The sequence below is a fragment of the Haliotis rufescens genome, unplaced genomic scaffold (assembly GCF_023055435.1).
Source record: "Haliotis rufescens isolate VD_foot unplaced genomic scaffold, xgHalRufe1.0.p SCAF_27, whole genome shotgun sequence".
NCBI lineage: Eukaryota > Metazoa > Mollusca > Gastropoda > Lepetellida > Haliotidae > Haliotis > Haliotis rufescens.
Genome location: NW_025963968.1, coordinates 5,016,234 through 5,040,289, shown reverse-complemented (window position 1 = coordinate 5,040,289; position 24,056 = coordinate 5,016,234). Strand labels below are relative to the sequence as shown.

Here is a 24,056-nt window from a genome sequence, read left to right as displayed (position 1 = left end):
GTGCCGTTAAACAACAAACAAACAAACAAACAATGCTCTTATATGATTGGCAAACATTTTGCCTGCATAAACCGATTAGAACTGAGCACCATGGTATAACAGAGATATAGCCTACTAGGGCATTAAACACCATATAGTCCCACCCTGTCAGGGATGCTGCACTTCCTGTTGAGGAAAGCATGAGATCTGGGATTAACATTGTCAGTTGGCACTGTGTTTGAGTAGACAGTGCCAGGGGGTCATTAATGTTGGATGTCCGTGGAACGCCAGGTAGGGTGCCGTTCCGAACATCCAGTCCCTGCACTTGTTGTAGATAGAATCTCTATGATGAGAAACCCATGCATACTGTCTGATGTTTTACTCATACTGAATATGTAATAATTATAGGATAATAGATTCTAATAAGTTTGACTTGTCCGCAACTCAATATAGAGCCCAATGGGTATATATATATATATATATATATATATATATATATATATATATATATATATATATATATATATATACTACTCAAAAGAAGTTAAAGATCACTGATTCCTTCATGTTACTAAAGTTAATCTGTCATGCCATGACATCCGTCAACAGCAATGTAATCCATACAACAGTTGTTGTACTCCCTGTTGTATTTGGTCAAGATTCGGTTATTACAGGCAGCTGATGTATGTCTGGAGTAGTGCTGAGTGAGGACTTGAAAAACAAACAAACAAACAGAGCTGTTGTGAAAACAAGTTATATACTCACTCACAAAAGAAACATGAATACCATACATGTTGGTTTATATATGACGAATGACTCGTATTCAAGAGATGTTATATTGGTTTGATGCACAAAAGAACATGCTGGTCTGTTGTGTGAATCGATGCTCATGAACGCATCACATGTGACGTAATAGATCCATGACTCGAGATGCACCATTTGTCTCGTGCAGGATTAGTGTGTAAAGTTTGGAAATCACGTGCAGCACATCGTGATAAGAATAAGGACATACTGTTGTAACACTTGACTGATTGTTAGTTTTGTCATTAATTGGCACACATTGGAAACATCTCTTCTTCACGTTCATACTTCTCTATATTTCTCTATGGTTTGCGTTTCTATTTGTGGTTAGTACACTATTGATTGTGTAGAGGAAGAAGGAATGATCTCCAGAAACTCTGTTCCTGGTAACTTGTCATTTCCAGTCACTGGTTTGTCTGGTCCAGATGTCATCACTCACAGATACTGGAATATAATGTTCACATCATGTAACATTCAGTCTCACACCATTGTTGTGTGCTATGTGTGCCTTTTACATGTAGCAGGGCGTGGCGTCATCCCACAGATGACATCCTTACCTTGTCAGCTTGCTTACAGGGTTACAGGGAAATTTTATGGCCGCTACATTGGCGCCCAATGTGGGGCTGAGCATGTTCATATTAAATTTGAGCAAAAAAAGCCTCAGTACCCTACTCTGCGGCCCGAAAGTGCTTTCTGTTGACGGGGGAGTATGTAGCAGGGCGTGGAATCATCCCACAGATGACATCCTTACCTTGTCGGCTTGCTGACGGGGTTAACCTCTTTGGTCATGTGGACAAGGCATCAGACCTGTGATCAGAAGGTCCCTGGTTCGAATCCCACCACGGGATTCAGAAATTTTATGGCAGCTACATACATATGGACTAAGACATTCACAGTAAGGGACCCGTGAAGATTCCGGGGTAGAATAGGTCTTCAGCAACCCATGCTTGCCGTAAAAGGTGACTAACGGGATCCGGTTGTCAGGCTCGCTGACTTGGTTGATGCTTGTCATCGATTCCAATTGTGTGGATCGATGCTCATAATATTAATCACTGGATTGTCTGGTCCAGACTCGTTTATTTACAGACCGCCGTCATATAGCTGGAATATTGCTGAGTGCAGCGTTAAACAACAAACCAACCAACCAACCAACCACAGTAAGGACTGGGGTTTAATGAAAATGTTTTGAGAGATCACTGACCTTTTTACATATTTACAGTTTTTTTATTTTTCTCATTTTCAAAGAGAATGTATCGTTTGAATATATTATTTTCCTACTTTTCTTTTTTATTTCAATTATAGCCTGATATATTAATTTGTTTCTTTATTATCATCTTTAAATGTCTCAAGTGCACTATCTTATCCTTAATTTATTTGGTGTGATGTTTAAAATTAATTTTTTTAAATTGTACTCATGTTCCATATTATGAAATAATGAGATTTCCCTAATTCTCAGTACTTACAGGTAAATATATGAGCCACAAATTGGAATAATTGCTCACTTTGCCAGAACCAAAATGGAAATTGCTTATTTATTTATCATAAACAATTATGGCCAACAATGTATTGAATAACAGCCTATCAATACATTCTACAGTTTGAACAATAAGTAGTTGTGTAGACACATGTATCTACAGGTAGCAGCTGGGGAAGGTGATTAGGAAAACAGTATGGGAATGCTAATATGGCCGAACTAGGAAAATGATTGGTGGGGATACTATGTCCCAAATCAACTATGTGGCCGAGTTTTTGATCGAGTGCCCTTCTCTCTCACAGATGACAGAAGGACAATTGCATGCCTTCAGAGCTGTACAATAAATCGTCCCAGAAATAAAGCATAATTGCATTGGAGCTAAGCGTTGTGCTTTAGGCTGATGCAAATCTAGGTATTTAGTATTTGATGTTGAAGTCCAAGGCGAGTGTGAAGGAGGGAGAGAGGTAGTAGGTATTGTCTTGGCACAGTAATGGCACTGCACGACCATTCAGTAATTGATTGTAGGTCCGGACGGTAATGGCAGCATTGGAGTTTGGCAGTGTACGAATGTATAAGATCGGACTACGGGCTACTTCCCACCAGCTTTAGCAATGGATTTGACAGATTTCATCGGTATTTATTGCCTCAAAACTAGCATGGAAAAATCAAATTTAAATTTGATTTTGCCAGCAGTTTTCTCACACTGCCCTCTGCACATGAGCTATGCATGACAACACTGCCTGGTGTCCATCGCACGTTTCTTGATTGATCCCTAGGATTTTTTCGGTTACTTCACTCACGTTTTTTCACTTGTCCTAACATGGCGGCATAGCGTGTAATCACGCTGTGATCAAACCACCTATGTTTTGGTAGCATGTTTCATTCTTTGTGTAATGGCAGCACAAGTCTCGTTTCTGGACAACTATGCATGGTGTAAATATTATTTTCTCAAATCTGTTATCTTCACTTTCTCTTCTCAAATAATCTGTTTATTTCTCAAAAAGTAATGTTATTGTGGAACTAGAATATATTCAAGATTGTTTGATTCATGTATTGGTTGAAATGATTGACTTTTTCCAGAGCTTTTTTTAACTAGCGAATAGAAATCACTGAATTGATAAGTTTGTGTGTATGTGGTTACTGTTCATCCAAGGATCTAATACATGTATTGAAGTATGTCTGGACAGGGCAGGTTCCCATGGCAACACAGATTGTAGTCAGGGTGGTATGGAATATCTGTTATTCACTTGTTGATGTTTGATAAGAATATTACTACATGTGTGATTTGTCCAATTTGTTTGTAGGCTAATCACAAGGTATGTTCAACACACAACACACATCTTGTGCTACACTTGTTATACATTGTAGCTCTGCCCAGTGTTTCTAGCTTATCAGGATGTATATCTGCATATTTACCATTGCATACATGTGATAAATTGTCAGAGGGTGTCAGGGACATTAAGCCTTTAGTAATAGGGAGATATTTGCATCTATCAGGGAGAATTGTAATAAAGCAACCATGAAATTTATATGTTAAACAGTCATCACGATCTGTCAATTTACAGTGGCTTAATACCACAAAAGTCAGTTCTCCTTTTCCATACTCATTGAACATGCGTTCTGAGCCTTCATTTATGAAACAAACAAACAATTTGAGGATATTAATTCAAATCACATGATACATTCTCTCAAAGATTGATGTGTTGATATTTTTGTGCAAACGAGTCACGATGTCAGGTAAAAGGCACATTAAGATGAGTTTGACTTATTCTTTGACTTTGAAACCCTATGAGGAACCCTGCTCGTGTTATTTCAACTACTGAATCAACCAATCACGCATAGTGTTGTTTCTGGAGACAGCGCTTGCTGGTCATATTTTGTTTTCATTTCTGAGAGTTTAATGGCGTTGAGGTAAAGTGACACTTTAGAATAGTTTCTGATAAATCTGATAACCAATAACGTCAGTTATAACTGGGCCGGTCACATGTATCAAAGTCTGTATTGGATTGTACAGGAATAAACACGCTGGTTATTCATTTCAAGTTCTACCCGTCAGACACCTAGCTGTTACGACTATCCCAGTTTTCCTTACAGTTTACATTGTTAGAAATTATTCACCGTATGGATTTAATTACCAGTTGATTGTAAGACAAAGGCCCGTCGGGGTCAAACATGATAATCCGGGAGCCTCCAGGAAGGATTGGGAGGTGTCACATGTATGCCAATGAGGATATACATAATCAATGGAAACTTCCATCCAATAGTACAAGAATGAGTTTTGGAGCACTTTCAATTTCACTTGTGATTATTGTGCACACAAATGTTGAATTGTCTAATATGATCATTGTGAAGTGTTTTGACACGGAGGTTTCTGATGAGTGTGAGATACATCTGACTATGTGATGCTATTATCTAATTACCTCAGCTAAGTATGTTATCTCAGAGATCTATTAATAGGCTCTTCTTTTTATTGATTACATTACCTGGTACCAGATGCTGCCTGGAAAGTACAAGTCTTGGTAATTCTATTTGAAACCATTATTCAGGCAAAGAGCAATTGGGTAGTTTTTATGTTTGAATTTGATTTCAATCATTATTCCATTATGTGCTTGAATATTTGCCTAGAGAATGGTCATGGTTGTAACAGCACGAAGACATTGTTGTCACAGGTGAAGATCCTTGATACCAAGACATTGTTGTCACTGGTGAAGATCCGTGGTACCAAGACATTGTTGTCACAGGTGCCGATCCGTGGTACCAAGACATTGTTGTCACTGGTGAAGATCCGTGGTACCGAGACATTGTTGTCACTGGTGCAGATCCGTGATACCAAGACATTGTTGTCACTGGTGCCGATCCGTGGTACCAAAACATTGTTGTCACTGGTGAAGATCCGTGGTACCGAGACATTGTTGTCACAGGTGCCGATCCGTGGTACCAAGACATTGTTGTCACTGGTGAAGATCCGTGGTACCGAGACATTGTTGTCACAGGTGCAGATCCGTGATACCAAGACATTGTTGTCACTGGTGCAGATCCTTGATACCAAGACATTGTTGTCACAGGTGCAGATCCTTGATACCAAGACATTGTTGTCACAGGTGCAGATCCGTGGTACCAAGACATTGTTGTCACAGGTGCAGATCCGTGGTACCAAGACATTGTTGTCACTGGTGAAGATCCGTGGTACCAAGACATTGTTGTCACTGGTGCAGATCCATGGTACAGAGACATTGTTGTCACAGGTGCAGATCCTTGATACCAAGACATTGTTGTCACAGGTGCAGATCCTTGATACCAAGACATTGTTGTCACAGGTGCAGATCCTTGATACCAAGACATTGTTGTCACAGGTGCAGATCCGTGGTACCAAGACATTGTTGTCACGGGTGCCGATCCGTGGTACCAAGACAATGTTGTCACTGGTGAAGATCCGTGGTACCAAGACATTGTTGTCACTGGTGCAGATCCGTGGTACTGAGACATTGTTGTCACAGGTGCAGATCCTTGGTACTGAGACATTGTTGTCACTGGTGAAGATCCGTGGTACCGAGACATTGTTGTCACAGGTGCAGATCTGTGGTACCGAGACATTGTTGTCACTGGTGCAGATCCGTGGTACTGAGACATTGTTGTCACAGGTGCAGATCCGTGGTACCAAGACATTGTTGTCACGGGTGCAGATCCGTGGTACAGAGACATTGTTGTCACAGGTGCAGATCCGTGGTACCGAGACATTGTTGTCACTGGTGCAGATCCGTGGTACCAAGACATTGTTGTCACTGGTGCCGATCCGTGGTACCAAGACATTGTTGTTTCAGGTGCAGATCCTTGTCACTGAGACATTGTTGTCACTGGTGCAGATTCATGGTACCAAGACATTGTTGTCACAGGTGCAGATCTGTGGTACCAAGACATTGTTGTCACAGGTGCCGATCCGTGGTACCAAGACATTGTTGTTACAGGTGCAGATCCGTGGTACCGAGACATTGTTGTCACAGGTGCAGATCCTTGTCACTGAGACGTTGTTGTCACTGGTGCAGATCCGTGGTACCAAGACATTGTTGTCACAGGTGCAGATCCGTGGTACCAAGACATTGTTGTCACAGGTGCCGATCCGTGGTACCAAGACATTGTTGTTACAGGTGCAGATCCTTGTCACCGAGACATTGTTGTCACTGCTGCATATCTGTAGTCAGTGGGTAAAGCATTAGCGTGTCATCCTAGGTTCAGCTCCCCTCATGGGCAGTACATTTGGGAAGCCTTGTGGTTAAGCTTTAGGTTTGATTGCCGAAATGTGTACAATGTGTGAAGCCCAATTCTCGTGTCTCCACCGTGATAAAAGTGGCATGAAATCATACTCACCGCTCACATTGCTCTAACATATGGACAATAGGCTTGTGAAATTACATACATTTATCCCATCTGATCAGGAACTGTGATGGTGGTACTGTGATGTACCTGAAGTGCCATTTAACCAAACTCCACTCACTCACTCACTGATACAAGACTATACACAAGTTATCTATGACAACAGTGTACTGTTGTCCGCCGGGATAGATATAAGTAATCTAGCAAGAACTCCCTCGCTCTCTCTCGCTCACTCACTCACTCACTCACTCACTCACTCACTCACTCACTCACTCACTCACTCACTCACTCACTCACTCACTGCGTATTGTTATCTACCAGGACAGATATAATGAGTTCTTTCTCCTCAAAATAATATCCCACAGCTCAATATCTGTCAGTTCCGTATCTGGAATTTTCACAACACACCGTTACTCTATGTGTGTTCACCAGTCTGAAGACTGACCTAAGGAGGCCATTATCGGAATGGTGGCTCATATGCCACTAGATAGCTTCTTTCCATAAGAAGAGCTGACTTCCCATAATTCTCAGCACAAAATGTCGACTACGTCACTTTATTCCATATCCATGACAAACTCTACTTTGCATAATTTGTGGCAAATTTCCATTTAGGTCAGTCCTCAGTTTGTGGTACATTTCATGCATAAAAGCGTTGTGAATCCGCATCACATGCTACAAGGAGGTGATACGCGGCAGTTATCCCCCGGTCATCATGATACCTACTCCACACTGTCCCAAGCCTAACTTGTAGATCCCCCAAATCTCCCAGACTAGCAGTGGATGTAACCTACTCAGTGGTTCCGATCAATACCATTTAGTATAGTGTACACAAACACACTCAGTGTTTGAATATTTCATTACTCTGAAGAGGGATAACATTATATTCATATCAATGGGATAATATTTTACTGTAGTGGCATTTGCATATATAGGAGTCCAGTGGAATAATAGAGGTTGAGATCCTTGCATGCCTGTACAAGAGGATGGGCTTGGTACCACAAATATCATTGCTTTGTTTTTCATCCATGTTGTAAGTTTTGTGTCAATATATATAATGTAGGGCTGGGACGGGTAACTCGGGTACCCGGGTCGGGTGGGTACTAAGTAGGACCCGGGTACCAACAGGACTACCCGGACCCATGGTTAGACACGTGATATATTGTTTAATGACAAAAATCTTGAACTCTATGGTTACACTACAAGAGACTAATGTTTGCATTAGGGTACCTGGGTAGGGTCGGGTAATAGTAGGGTGGGTACCAAGGTAGTAAATTTGGACTCGTCCCAGCTAGCCTAATACCAATATATAAAATGATACCTTTTGATTGAGTAATCCAAGAGTATGTTAGGGTTGGGTGCAAAAATATGTTGTTGAACCAAAAGGAATTGTTTGGTTCCTGCTTACAAACGTTAATGGAAACTTCTGAGTTTCCTCATGTAAGATTTTCTGAGTTTGAGCATGACCTGTTCTTCCATATCGTCCATACGCCAAGTCAACTTCAAGTTCATACTTGTGATAGCATCTGGAATTGTCGTATTGGAAATGTCGGAGACATGTAAACAGTTGGACCGACATAATAGACATGTAGCAGTTACCTCAATTGGGGAGACATGTAAGGCCAGGTTTTTAAATTTTTAGGATTACGGATTTTTCAGCCCAAAATCCAGGGTTGGAGGAGGGAAAAAAAAGATGCATTTTTTTAATGCAGAATGCCTGTGGCCTACTTTATGAACATATTCTGTGCTCAAAAGACCGCCATTTGTGACGATAAAGCCCCTTGTAACAACAAAAATTCTACCACTTACAACATGGACAATTGTCAAGGGAGGCTATTCATGGTCGGCTTCGAGATCAACAAAAATCAATTATGTATCTCTTCACTAGTTTACAACAGTAAATTCATATGTTTTTTATTAAAAGGTGATGATAACAAATAAAATAACTGAGTACACGGCTATCGGTGGGTTAAAAAAAATAATTATTTCCTCAAAAATTAGAGTTGGCGGGTCCGTAATACGAAAAATATAAAACACCTGGCCTAACATGTGTGTCAAGAAGCAATCATTCAAACAGTATTAAACATGCAATAGTTTTGGTTTCAGTTCTATAGAATTACACTGTACAGGAACATGGCACTAATCTTGAATAAATAATACATCCAGAATTTCTCACAATATTGATTGAAAATGTTCCAATAAAGAAATATATACCCACACAGGATAGTGATTCTGAGTATTAAGGTCAACTAGACTTCAGTATATTCATGAACTTAAAGCAACAAATGGAATCACGAGGTCAGCTCAGGGACTTTGGTTTGTGCACGAAAACGTGACCCAATTGTGTGGATTGATGCTCATGATGTCAATCACTGCACTGTCCCATACAGAGTTGGTCATTTACAGGCCACGGACATATAGCTGGAATTTTGCGAGTGTGGCATTAAACAAAACAAAAAACAAAAAAACCTTAATGGATAAATGAGTGAGTATGGTTTTACGCTGCTTTTAGCAATATTCCAGCAATATCACGGTGGGGGACACCAGAAATGGGCTTCACACAATGTACCCATGTCGGGAATCGAACCCGGGTCTCCAGCGTGACGAGCGAACGCTTTAACCACTAGGCTACCCGACCGCCCCAATGGATAAATGAGGGTGAGGAAATGGGATCGTGAGAATGTATTTGAGTCAGTTGTTTGACACATCAGTACCTCCAATCACTACGTCACCAGGGGGGTGGTCGTGTTGCCTAGTGGTTACAGTGTTGGCTCGTCACACCAAAACACCCTGGTTAGATTCCCATGTGTGAAGCCCATTGTTGATGTTTTCTTCAGTGATATGATTTACTATTGCTAAAGGCAGTGGCCAGACATGCTCACTGGTGGTCCATGCTATGGAGGAGCAAAGACAGTGTCATCATCTACAGTTCGGCAATTTTCGGTGCAGAGTTGCGTCCCTTAGGTGTCCCATGATCCTATGTTCGTAGATTAGTCCTGATTATGTTTGGTTTCTCAGCACCATGTCTTTGTTAACATGTAGCTGCCTTGGCTAAAAGATTGGAGAATTCAGTTATCTTAAAGGGTCTCATCATCTCTGTGCAGAGTTGCGTCCCTTAGGCATCCCATGATCCTATCTTCATAGATTAGTCCTGATTATGTTTGGTTTCTCAGCACCATGTCTTTGTAAACGTGTGGTGGCATCAAACCAATCCAACTAGCTCATGCATAGAAACTGAGTGTTTCTAAAACAACATTCTGTATTCGCGTCTTACTTCATTTTGCAGTCCCCCTTTCAAGGACTTGTTAAGTTTGCATGATGGGGTATGTGTGTTGAAGAACCAGTGGACACATTGAGCTTACCTCATTCTGCCAAGGGGACTTTGAGAGAGTTATTGAAGAAATTCAGGCAGTGATCAATGGAAGAAGACCAAATGGGATTGATATTGCCATAATTTCATGGAAAAACCTTTAGACTGAAAAATAAGCAGTTTTTCAATAATTTTAATAATATTAGAAAAATTCAGCTTTTAGCTTCTAGTCACAACACATGTCAACAAAAGTAGCAAAAAGATTATCACCAGCTCTAGAGTGAAATACACTGGTGTTTGATTCTAAACCCTTGGCAGTGGGCCTTGATGGTTGCGCTGTTTCCTGTGAGGAGGGCACTTTCATGGATGACTGGTTGTGTTCGGAGTACAGGAAATGAAATTGATGATAGCATTACGATTTTATTGATATGGCCTCCCCAGAGGCAGCATCCTTGTATATCAATATGGAATCATTTCCATTGTGGCAAAGTGGTATTTCATTTATCGCAGATGAGAATTAGTCTTTTTTTTATATTTGAAAACAATAAACTGTCCCTATCATGCCTTCAATCATCTGATGGTAAGATTCAGATGCAGCGATTACATTGAAATGTTGTGAGTGTTCTTTTTTTGAAAATTACTTGACCCAATTGTTGGGACCTTTTTGTATGTTTTCACCCTTTTCATTCTGCTGATAATATGCTATTCTAACTGAAACTATTTATTTTGCAGTTTTCGAAGTATGAACCAAATGTCATTTTCTTTCTGAACAAGTAGTTTTCAATCCTCCAAATAAGTGTTGGTAGCCTAGGTGTTAATGTGTTAGCTCATCACATCTCAAAACCCATTATGATATGGTTGGAATATTGCTAAATAATGGGTCCCAAGCAACCTATGCTTGTTGTTTGTTGATGGCTTGTCAGTGTATCACAATTGCGTGGATCGATGATCATAATGCCAATCACTGGATTGCCTGGTCCAGACAATTATTTACTGGCCTCCCTCATATAGATGGAATATCGTTGAGTGCAACGCTCATAATGTCAATCACTGGATTGTGTGGTCCCGACACAATTATTTACAGGCGCCCACCATGTGGATGGAATATCGCTGAGTGCAACGCTCATAATGTCAATCACTGGAGTGTCTGGTCCAGACACAATTATTTACAGGCCTCCCTCATATAGATGGGATATCTCTGAGTGCAACGCTCATAATGTCAATCACTGGAGTGTCTGGTCCAGACACAATTATTTACAGGCGCCAACCATGTGGATGGAATATCGCTGCAACAAACAAACAAACAAACAAACACTCCCCCAATACTTATACTTGTCCTCCTGCATCAAGTGAACATGCTGGGATGTAACTGAAACGGGCGGTCGGGTAGCCTAGTGGTTAAAGCGTTCGCTCGTCACGCCAAAGACCCGGGTTCGATTCCCGACATGGGTACAATGTGTGAAGCCCATTTCTGGTGTCCCCCGCCGTGATATTGCTGGAATATTGCTAAAAGCGGCGTAAAACCAAACTCACTCACTCACTCACTATAACTGAAACAATGTACAAAGAGCTTCAAACCCAGCTCCCTCACTGATGTCTGCAAGGCTATTGTACAGAGGCCAGCCTCTAGTGTTGTGCGGCTTATTAATATGATGGCCTCCACCACAGGCCTCCAGCTCACCTTGAACACACATCTCGCAGTGAGGTATTGATTTTCCCAGCCCGTGTATAGCGGAATTTCAATTAGCTTTGCTTGGCATTATTCTGTTGGTGTTTTTTTACAACTGTGGCTATGAAAACCAAAAAAATCAATAAATCTTCAATTTTTCATCTGATGAGGACATTTTTAATTTCATTTTGTTATTCAACAATATTATTGACAATCATATCATTAATAATTTATTGGATTTAGAGATATATATTGAGATATACTATAAACTATCCGGTTGCTCAGAAGCCATTTTGGCTAAGGATGTATACCAATATGAAATGGTATATCTACAAGGCGCCGCATTAATATTACTTAAGTCTTTATGCTTAGCACTTCGATCTTCTCCAACTTCTAGCTATCTGACATTTTATCAGAAATCAGGGTCTATTTGTAGGAATAAGTCTATAGAGATGGGGCTTATTGATTTCTTAGAGGATAGCTCAACACTTGCTTCAGAAATTGATCAAAACATCAACTAGAAAGCACTTGGGTTATGATAATGCAACATGTATATTATCAACGAAGAACTTCCACAGTACGACTGACTGACTTTAGGGATTCTTGTTATCAATTACAAAATTTATCGCAAATTTGTCCGATAGACTACTTTGTAGAAAAGTCTATATGCTGAACTGCTCCTTGTTTGAGACAAGACTTGCCATGTTCAACTCATCAAGCAGCAATGTCGGGATATTTCCTGATTTATATCTGACTTATTTCTAACATGTTCCCTGAATGGGAATACAGTGACTTTCGAGGGTTGTCCATGATTTGGACAACAGTGCAGGACCGTGTTAAGTTAGAAGTTTCTTTTTTCCTTGAACAAACAGTCTGAAAAAGACAATTGATAGATGTTCGTATTTGGAGTCTGTCCAAGAGGAGTGGGGATGCCACCTCCATGGTGGAGCTGTACCACAGGGAAACAACAGATACCCAGTCCAGTCCATCTGGTTCCTGTCCTGGTGTTAATTATTGATAAACAACAACATTCAAATTCACCAACGTCAGGCTTTCTGATCTCTCGGGACCCTCTTATGGTGTGTGAAGACACTTTAATTCATTTAGACAAGCAGGGAGCGTATTACAATGTCCGCCCTCCAGCCATGACAGTGGTGTAGGTAAGACCTGTTTCTGTGATTCCATCACCTTTCCTCCATTTTGACAGACATGATGGGATTCTGTTCTTAATCCATATTGTAAATGCCCCGAGATTGCTCTCTAGCTGCAGCAATAGTGCTCTTGTCAGATTGAGTAGAAAAGTTTCAGGATTTGCTGTCTTCAGGCTAAGTGTTGCATGCCCTAATTTTAGTTCTGAGGTTTAGTTGTGGTACTTTCTTCACCCTGATGTTAGTAGGTGTTGGTGTGACACATTGGAATGTATGGGAGAATGTGAGAGCAGGGACAAACCAGGCCTGTTTATGGAAACAATTTGTTGCGAGTGGTCATATATATTGGTTTGATATAATATCTCCATCTATTTCAGAACTCTGAGTTAAGCCTGACATATTGTCTAGTATGCCCATATCATTTGTCAGCTACAGATGTCTGTTGGAGAAATACCACTACAAGTTGTAGTAGTATCACTTGGGTAACATGTGATCATCTTGCCAACATGTTTCAATCCTTCACTGTAAAAGAATTGAAAACAAATTTAAACTTGACAGAAAACATCTGTTCAATTGAGCTGATATTAATGTCGGTGCTATGTGACTTTCATTGACTTGTAAACAATGTGCCTTTTGTTTTGTTGCAAGGTGCAAGAGATGTATTGTCTCATTCAGAAATCCACATGCAGCCTATTTTCTTCATGGTGGGGTATAAGGGATTTATTCTCCCACTCAGAAAAGTATGTCCCTCCTAGGCAGAATTAGTATTTCATCAAGATCACACAAAAACATTCGGACATGGAGGTAAGATAATGGTCATAGTACATGCGATGTATTGTGATTATAAGTCACAGTATATTGTCTGAACCCTTGGAAGTAGCAGTGTGTGGCATTATTAATCTGTATGAGTCTGTATGAACACAAACTGATGATGCAACTAGGCTTGTCATATGAGGCAACTAATGGGATCGGGTGGTCAGGCTAATTGATTTGGTTGAAGCATGTCATCGTATCCCAATTGTGTGGAGCGATGCTGATAATGTCAATCACTGGATTGTCTGGTCCAGACTCAATTATTTACAGACCACTGTCAAATAGCTGGAATATTGTTGAGTGGGGCATTAAACAACAAACAAACAAACTGAAGGTGGCTTGTTTATCACATATCAGACTTCTTGAGGCCTGGGGAGGCAGAGTAGGCAAGAAGTTCACTTGAAGCTTCATTCCCAAAATGAGTACAATGCAAGGTGTCGAACCCATTCATGCCCTGTCTGTTCCATGGTAAAAGAAATCCCAATGGAAATTACACTTAGTACAATAAAAGTTGCCATATACCGTATTTCCCCTTGCCGTATGAGGTCTGTGCTTATTAGAGGAAATATGGTATCGTCTCTTGTATGTCATTAGCTGAGTTAAAAAAGAGGACCAGCTTCTGACCATTTGACATTTCCAGTTTTATTAAAGTTAATCGAAACCCACTAATATGAACTCAATTTTATTATGTTTATCTGTCTTGCAGTTAATGATCACCCATGGACAATGTTTCAGTTTGACACAAAACGCTAATTACAATATCCAGACTTAGACTGAATGGCCTCTAGGATGGGAGTTTAGTCCTATGCTAGGATAATAGACATTCCTGATTGTGTAGTGAAGGCAGGGATCCCCTTCATTCCATGCTAGAAGACTGCATGCTGTATACAGTCCTACAACTCTGACACTAGCTGGTATGACCAGACGACAGATGTTTCGATACAGTATCCCCGTGTTATGGGTTTTCAGACGCTTAAGAAACATTAGTAGTTTTCTCTCTAATCACACGAACGACTGTAAAACATCTCATTCACTTATCAAAGACATCTTCCTCTTTAAAACAAGCCATCACCTGAGTATTTAATATGTCTGTGTGATGCTACAATCCCTGTCATAGCGCGAGTAATTGCGAAAAACATGACCATCCAAAAACGTATGACGTCCGAAAACCTATGATCAGACGATACTAAAATGTTGCTCATCTCAAAACAGGAACATGTTTGTGAGATGTACATTGTCCTCCCCTGCTATGGTGCTATAGATGACAATGGGAGTGAGTGGATGTGGCTTCATGCTGTGTCAGCAATATTACAGCCCTGTAACGGTTGTCTGTAAATAATAGAGGTGAAACATCGGTGTATCGTGAGTTTTCATGCGATGATCAATAAACGATACGTTTTGTTCTGTATCGATACAAGATGATACACTTGCTAAAATATATAACTTACTTCTCGTTTAATGACGCCCGGCGTTGTTTTCAGTCAAATATTGCAAGATGTGTTGTAATTAGCGTTTCAAGTTCACTACTAGAAATAGCCATTACGAACATGTGTCTACAGCTAGCTTTTCCTTTTGAACCTGCTTTGGAGTCGTTATAGTCAAGAAGTTTCAAATATTAATATTAAGGAAATACATGTATGGGTATCGCAATACCTATAATATCATGACCCATGTATCGTGATACATATCGTATCATGACCTGGCTGTATCGTTTCACCCCGAGTAAATAATAGAGACTGAAACAATAATCAATGGATGATAGCTTGAACAACTATTTACTTTTTCGGAGCAGGTTGTGTAAGAAGTGCCGTGAGCAAGAGGTGCTGGGACCTATTCCGTCCAAGAATCCTACATTGGTATACAAAATGTGACACGGCCTCATCCTTACTAGGCCTATGTTGCATGGAATAATACAAATTTACAATAGCTGCAGGCATGGTTGATGGAGTGTGACATTGGAATTTGCACACGTCATCCTGTTATCTACAGGGGATAGATAACATGTGCATTGGGTGTGGCGCCATAGTTGACTACGTCCTACTATGTTAATTATTACTTGCCTGGAATAGTTACATCTTTTGGACTTGGTATGTGCTGTTTGGCACAGTGTGGTTAGTTTTGACTAAGTGAAGGCAAATATCTAGCTTGTATGTGTTACAGCTATGTGTTGAACATGTTAATGAATCCCTGGCGAGGCTTTAGGCAGTAATCCATCCCAATCTGCTGTTTGCTTCTTTTCCGAGTATTTACTATCAGAGATCACAGGTACCTTAGGATGGGTTAGTTCTGTGAAAGACTGTTCTGTGGAAGCGTAAACCTTTTAAACAAGAAATTGAGACGACCCCTGCTGTCTGCTATTGTTCTCCCAAACAGCCCGTAAGGCCAGTTCTAAATAAATGGTGGCAAAATGAGGAGAGCTTATGTGGAATATACTAAGGTCATTCTGTCATAAACACCAGCTTATGTGGAATACCCTATGGTCATACCATAATAAACACCAGCTTATGTGGAATACCCTAAGATCATACCATAATAAACACCAGCTTATGTGGAATATAGTAAGGTCATACTGTCATAAACACCAGCTTATGTGGAATACCCTAAGATCATACCATAATAAACACCAGCTTATGTGGAATATAGTAAGGTCATACTGTCATAAACACCAGCTTATGTGGAATATACTAAGGTCATACCATAATAAACACCAGCTTATGTGGAATATAGTAAGGTAAGATGAGCATAAACACCAGCTTATGTGGCCTGTCAACAAAAGGCATGCAGATACATTATATTATTCATATGACCATCCTGTTATGTAAGCATGTTGCAACACGGTGGTCCGTTGGTGCTGGTCGCCTGTTGACCAGGTAACCTGTTCTGATGTGCAATTACAATGGTAGGAGGAAAACAACATCTTGAGGAGATGCCGTACTCCACACCGAGTCCCTGTGGGCAGATGGTCTTGAGTGTGGCAGACAGCCATGTGAATGTCACACTGGAACCCAGCAGACGTCCATCTGCAGTCACTTTGTAGTTGTCAATCCTGCAGGACCAGGAACATATATTGACTATGAGTTAGAAAAATTGGCTTCATTCGGCTGTGATGGAAAAAGTGAAGCTGGTTGAGCCCCGAGCCTTTATCGTATTTCCACCAGTGATTAGGGATAATACATTAATGTCTAACGTATGCAAATTTTTCATCAAGTTCATAAATATTTTCCATGACTATCTGGCGGAACCTATGTGATGTGTTCTCCCAGCATGGTAAAGCCAGTGGTGTATTATGTCAGCGGACCAGTGGAGTAGCAGTTCCTGCTAGGCATAATTGTGCCGCTATTTACGTCCAATTCCCTTGTTGCGCCTCCACTGGCGAGAAATACATTCAAATCCGCAAGATTCCCATTATTGATTGGAGAAGCTTAACTACTACATTTTTCATCCAGTAGATTGAATTAAGCACAAACCTGCATAACTATATTCCAAGAAAAGTGAGTTTTACAAAAACAGTCGAACAATGGGATGCTGGAAAACCAAGTCTCAGAAACTCTGCTGCAAGTTTCTGGCATCGTCGCTACGGAAACTGGTGACATGTACTGGGAAGAGCCCGACTAGGAATGAAGAGAACTCAGGTATGGATATTTGTATGATTGCACGTGGGCATCTCCACAAGGATAGCTCTGTTCACGGCAGTTACCTCAATGTCACCTCGGACATTCTTCAGGATGTTGTGTGTTTCAATCCCGCCTTCTCCTCCATTGGATCTGTTGTCCCATTGATTATCGTGATTTCGCTCACCGTTATGCACGCCTTTGAACTAGGAAGTGTCAATGAGGGAAAGAAAGGACCATCGCTTTGGATCCAACCTTGATTCTTGTTTTCATGTTTTCGTGTTTTCAGGACCCGACAGCATTCATTGTGTGTATGGCCATGAGGTGAATCTGACATGGTCATGTTTATTTTGGTGAATGTGGGTCAAAATCGTGTCAGTAGGTCTTTTTTAACGTTTGTAAAGGTTATATATGAGTATGTAGAGACACAGGATATATGGATCTCAGCTTCTTTATGCACAATGTTTCCAAACTACAAGGTACTCTTGTCTCTTCCTCAATGTCTTTAATGATAAGAAATTAATATCCATATACCATGAGTCTCTTTGAATTAACTTCATTATGCCTATCAATGACATGTATGGTGACTAGGGCCGTTATGATTCACTCGCATATTCGGTGAATCCAACCATATCCATTCATGAATTGAATTCGTCATTTGTGGCCACTAGAATCAAATATTTATGAATATGCAATCATGTGCATTTACATACCCTGTACCTAAAACATCCATAAGAACATATGATATGCATAGATTTCTTTAAAGACAACACTCTTATATAATATTTAATTTGACAGGAATTTGGTCACTGGTCATTGTAGCATTTGAGCAGATACTAAGACTAAGTACCTGGACAAGTGCAGTATATAAATATATAATATAGAAAATTAACAAACCATGTCAAATAATTTATGTTGTTAATGTTTCACTGAATATAACATAAAATAAATCGACTGCTGACTTATTACTGTATTAGTGAATTAATATTCGTATTCATTACCCTATATTCATGATACGAATCGTATTCGCCTCATAGTGTATTTGTTGCAGCCCTAATGGTGACCCATGAAGATCGGGGTTAGAATAGGACTTCAGCAACCCATGCTTGCCGTAAAAGGCAACGATGCTTGTTTTAGGAGGCGACAAACGGGATCGGGTGGTCAGGCTCGCTGACTTGGTTGATGCATGTCATCGATCCCAAATTACGTGGATTGATGTTCATGGTGTCAATCACTGGATTGTTTGGTCCAGACTCCATTATTTACAAACAATCGTCATATAGCTGAAATATTGCTGAGTGTGGCGTTAAACAACAAACAAACAAACGAAAACATGTATGGTTAATAAGATGGATATAGCATGTTGTAAATTATTTAGGTTGCCTCAGCTCTATAAACGGAAACAAGGACTTGGAAAGTGATGAGTCTGCTAACATGAAAAACACCATGTTCTATGGATGTTCATGGCACGATAGGGATGACTGCAGATGTTGGTGTGTGGTCTTTGCTTCATCATGCCTATCAATGACATGTTATGTATAGTAGTTCATACAGGGGATGTAATTGTATTTAAAACGTAGGTCTATAAATAAGGAAAGTTTATCTAGAAAATGACGCGTCTGCTCCGACAATAAAACACCACGTTCTGTGGATGTTCACGGCACGATAGGGATGATTGCAGATGTCTATATGGTGTTGTCTTGCTTGTTAACACATTGATTAGGGGCATGAGTCAAAAGTCAACACGCAAACTTCCACATCTGATTAAACATTTATCATTGTGTTGTATGCTTCACGGGAGAAGGTCTGACGTCGCATTGTTTCTGGTGACTTGGAGCCATTTCCGTGCCAACTTGGCCAGGTGGAGGACATATCGACAGTTCCAAGCAGTTGTATCGTCACAAGAATTGTTTCCTTGTCACTCATAATGGCCAAACTAGCTGTTCCTTGGCATACCATGGAGGTTGTACCACTGTCGACATCAAGTGTCGCCGTTTGACCGCTGGAGCTTACCTGGTTGGGACATTGGGTCCATTGTGGTTATTTCTTTGAAGAACTGCTGAGTATAAAAAGAGCTCCTTTGAATAACACGGTGATATAGTTAATGAGATACCATCATGAAACCAAAAGGTAAACTTCATTTCACGATGAGGAATATGGAGACTGTTCAATACATTATGAATTATTTGTGCAGGTGTGTGTCTGAGGTATGATGTGATAACTACTGCAATGGAGGTTTTACTGGAATTCTGATCTACCATTAGTACCTGTGATTGGTGGACAGGTACATAAGGAGGGGTAGCAGGATCGGAATATCCCCCTTGATGATCCTGTGTTGTGGCCATGTAATTATCTCGTTCTGGTTGGTTGAACATCTGTCAGGTATACTGTTACCTGAGTATTGATCCTGGCCATGCTAATCCAGGCAAGACATAAACTGTGTAGATAATTGTAGCAACAGATAGTCTGTTGATCACATTGTTGATGTATAAAACATTGACACCAAGGTCACTGGGTTGATATGGAGTACTATATAACATTCTTACCTACTTGTTTTGATAACAATATTGTTTAAATAATATGATGAATATCTTTATCAAATATGTATGGAACCTTTGACTATATTTTTGCAGGATTTCTCTGTTATGTTCTCAATCGTTGCTATACGTGATATATAACATACAGACCCGTGAAGATCTGGGTTAGAACAGGTCTTCAGCAACCCATGTTTGCCTTAAGAGGCAACTATGCTTGTCATAAGAGGCGACTAACGGGATCGGGTGGTCAGGCTGGCTGACTTGGTTGATACATGTTATTGTATCCCAGTTGTGTAGATCGATGCCCATGATGTCAATCACTAGATTGTCTGGTCCAGACTTGATTATTTACAGACTGCCATCACATAGCTGGAATATTGCTGAGTACGGTGTTAAACAACAAACATAACGTACCAGTACATGTAAGTTAAAGCATTTCATAAGGTTGGGTCCATTTTGTGTTGCAAAACAACAGTACAGGCAGTGGGATGGCCTCATTGTTGAAGCTTGACTTGTCAGACTGAAGACCAGGATTTGATTCGCAGCATGGGTACAATGTGAGATGCCCTGGCATTTCGCGTGTCCCCTTGTGATGAAATATTGCTGATAATGATGTAAACACACAACGTACTCACTGACTGCTGCAGCAATGTTGGTCATTTGTTACCAAACTGTAGTGGAAATAATCACTGTAGTGCTGAAATTAGCTCAAACTGATAATTGTAGTGCTGAAATACTCGAACCGAACATTGTAGTGCTGAAATATGTTCAAATCTATCATTGTAGTGCTGAAATACTCAAACCAATCATTTTAGTGCTGAAATACGCTCAAACTGATCATTGTAGTGCTGAAATACGCCCTAACTGATCATTGTAGCGCTGAAGTACACTCAAACTGATCATTGTAGTGCTGAAATACTCAAACCGATCATTGTAGTGCTGAAATACTCAAACTGATCATTGTAGTGCTGAAATACTCAAATTGATCATTATAGTGCTGAAATACTCAAACCAATCATTTTAGTGCTGAAATACGCTCAAACCGATCATTGTAGTGCTGAAATACTCAAACCAATCATTGTAGTGCTGAAATACTCAAACTGATCATTGTAGTGCTGAAATACGCTCAAACCGATCATTGTAGTGCTGAAATACTCAAACCAATCATTGTAGTGCTGAAATACTCAAACTGATCATTTTAGTGCTGATATACTCAAACCGATCATTGTAGTGCTGATATACTCAAACCGATCATTGTAGTGCTGAAATTAAAGACATCCAGGAGTGGTTCCTGGCATTTAGTCAACTTTTCTTCATTGATGCTTTGTCGATATTTTCCATTCTAAAGATAAAAAAGGAAGATGCAAATGGTGTTGCTGACAGCCAGTTCCTCTCTTTGATTCCTCATGCAGCACCTGTCAGCTGTCTGGGGACCCCTCCACCGTGTTCCCGTTGTACACCAAGTGGAGGTGGCCACCCAAGACATGGCAGATTAAATGAACTCATTTCCATGTTCTGCTCTCCACCATGTTTATTTATTCAACATTTCATGAAGTGTTTGTCCGTTTGGACAAGAACCTGGGCTGGTGGATCTAGTTTTGTGGTGAACCTGATTAACGATACCTCCGGGGACACTATCCCTGTTAGGAATCCAGGTGGCTTTGCGTTTTTTTCTTTCGACTCACACTCAGGTTGTTCGTCAGTAGCTTGGTATTTGTCTAACAGCTTTTTGTATCTAACTTTAAGTTAATTTAGTTTCTTTACGTTTGTAAATGCAATTTACAGATAATGCATGACAGAAAGTGTTGTTAAAGAAAAACAAACATGTTGATGAGATATGTCTAGGTGTTGTGACTTGAACGTGAATGCTTGGCAAAGGGTGTGGTAATGTTTTCCTAAAATGTCTCACTCATTCACTCACATACTCGCTGTGTGAATAGTTGTTTTCCCATCATTAGAAAGATTAGATGTAAGTCAGCAAAGGATACGTCACCTATTCCATGCCAGTCAGACTCCGTGTCAAGTGATTATTTCTCAATTTCAATAAGGAATCTATCCTATATACCTGCTAAAAAATTATTAAAATGTTATGTGTCTGTACCTCTGGCCTGAGGCACTGATAGATGTGGCATGTCCTACAGTCTGGCATTAATAAAAGTGGGAGGTCATCGATGTTGTCATTGATACAGATGTGTATCCCACAGTCCGGGATTAATATTGGTAGGAGGTCGTATATGTTGTATACAATACCGAGATGTATCCCACAGTCAGGGATTAATAGAGTTGGGAGGTTGTATATGTTGTATGTGTTGCGGCTATCAGATTTCCGAGTCCTTCTGGGATTCGAACCACGGACCTTCTGATCAGGTAAGGATGTAATCTCTGGGATGACTCCACGCCCTGCTACATATGCAATACCAATGTGCATCCCACAGTCAGGGATTAATAGAGTTGGGAGGTTGTATATGTTGTATACAATACTGATGTATATCCCGCAGCCAGGGATTAATGGAAGTCGGAGGTCGTATATGTTGTTTACAATACCGATATATGTCCCACAGTCAGGGATTAATAGATGTCGGTGGTCATGTATATCCCACGGCCCATGTCAGGGATTAATAGATGTCGATGGTTATGTATATCCCACAGCCCATGTCAGGGATTAATAGATGTTGGGGGTCATGTATATCCCACAGCCCATGTCAGGGATTAATAGATATCTGAGTTTATGTATATCCCATAGCCCATATCAGGGATTAATAGATGTCTGAGTTTATGTATATCCCATAGCCCATGTCAGGGATTAATAGATGTCTGAGGTCATGTATATCCCATAGCCCATGTCAGGGATTAATAGATGTTGGGGGTCATGTATATCCCACAGCCTATGTCACGGATCAATAGATGTCTGAGGTCATGTATATCCCATAGCCCATGTCACGGATTAATAGGGGTGGGAGGTCATGTATATCCCATAGCCTATGTCACGGATTAATTATACATTAGGTCACTATATAAGTGCAATAATCTTGAATGCTTCATTAGAACCTCATTTCACCTCACATATTTTATTGAATACAATTATGAATGAGATATATCACCTATTCTCAAGTGAATGATAAGTACATGGACAGTATGATATTTAGGCTTATAATCAGAGTCTGTGGTAAATGTTTTGGGTCATTTGAGGAGGCCATTCAGGTTAAATTGTGATCCTTTATTTTGTCATGTCTGCACCATAGTCATGAGGTGGTAAACAGTGCTTATGTGTCACTGGGCTTCCTCCTCCATTGAGACTGACACTCAGTGATATTACTAACATAAATTATATGCAGGATCAAACCCAGCTCACTCACTCACTCATATGCTGACCTGAACTGACATTTTTACTATCATTAGATGTAGTAATGAAGGTGACAATGCAGGAAAATATAAAACATCATCACCAGAGAATAACCAGTCCCTCGATTGTCCACTGAAACAGTTTCAGTTGGGCATGAATGGCAAACTAATGGTGGCAGTTATATGAATGGATCACTAAACCACATTTAGATTGCAGTTATTTTGAATTTCAGACCATTCAACATACCAGTATTGTTATTGTTGTATCCTGACTTGCATGTTTTCATTTTCTTTATAGATTCTGGGTACAATGGGGGAAGCCAGTTTCTGACGTCCCCCGCTGTGATATTTGCTGGAATATTGCTTCTGTCTGTTTGATGTGCAGTCGTCCTCCAGGTTGTAATGGGGTCTACTTTGTTTGCAGATCATGACATTGATGACCTGGAAATGCAGGTGGTGCGATACAAGCCGGAGGGGATTGACGTCCTCTGCCGCAACACCAAGTTCACACGCAAGGAACTGCAGATAATGTACAGGGGATTCAAGCAGGTAGGAAAACCCCTCTCCTTGGGGCATATTACAACAGTTGGATTTCCTTATGAAAAAGGGACAGTGGGGTTGCTTCGTGTTTAAAGAATCCGCTTGTCATGTCGAAGACTTGGGTTCGATTCAATCTTAGGTACAATACGTGAAACCCATATCTGGTGTCCCCTGCTTTGATATTGTTGGAATATTGCTAACAGCAGCGTAAATCCTCACTCACTCACCTTGTAAAAAATGAATACTAAGCCTCATATTATATCCCCTGTTTTGAATATTACTAGCAGAGGCATAAAACAATACTCACTCTTTCACCTCAGAGCTGATTGATGAATTGGGTTGTTGCAATGGGTTATTAAGCAGATTATGTTTCATGATATCTTAGTGACATAACTTTCTCTGGTCTGCTTGGCACAGGCTTGACTATTTGAAGAATGTCTGGATCAAACAACATTCACTCACTC

At 40.3% G+C, this 24,056-nt stretch overlaps 1 protein-coding gene across 14 annotated transcripts in view; it reads left to right on the top strand.

The window, feature by feature from the left end:
• The window catches only part of LOC124139362 (Kv channel-interacting protein 4-like), a 500,624-nt gene that overhangs the window by 428,752 nt on the left and 47,816 nt on the right, over positions 1 to 24,056 (top strand). For 10 of the 14 annotated variants that reach the window (XM_046506367.2, XM_046506370.2, XM_048402597.1 and 7 more), the window contains one exon: positions 23,477 to 23,601. In XM_046506367.2, the coding sequence (XP_046362323.1) occupies positions 23,477 to 23,601 (125 nt within the window). Of the gene's footprint in view, positions 1 to 2,718; positions 2,888 to 12,737; positions 12,762 to 16,715; positions 17,195 to 18,972; positions 19,304 to 23,476; positions 23,602 to 24,056 lie in introns of those variants that run through there. The other 4 variants (XM_046506374.2, XM_048402598.1, XM_046506366.2 and 1 more) reach the window with 4 other exon arrangements.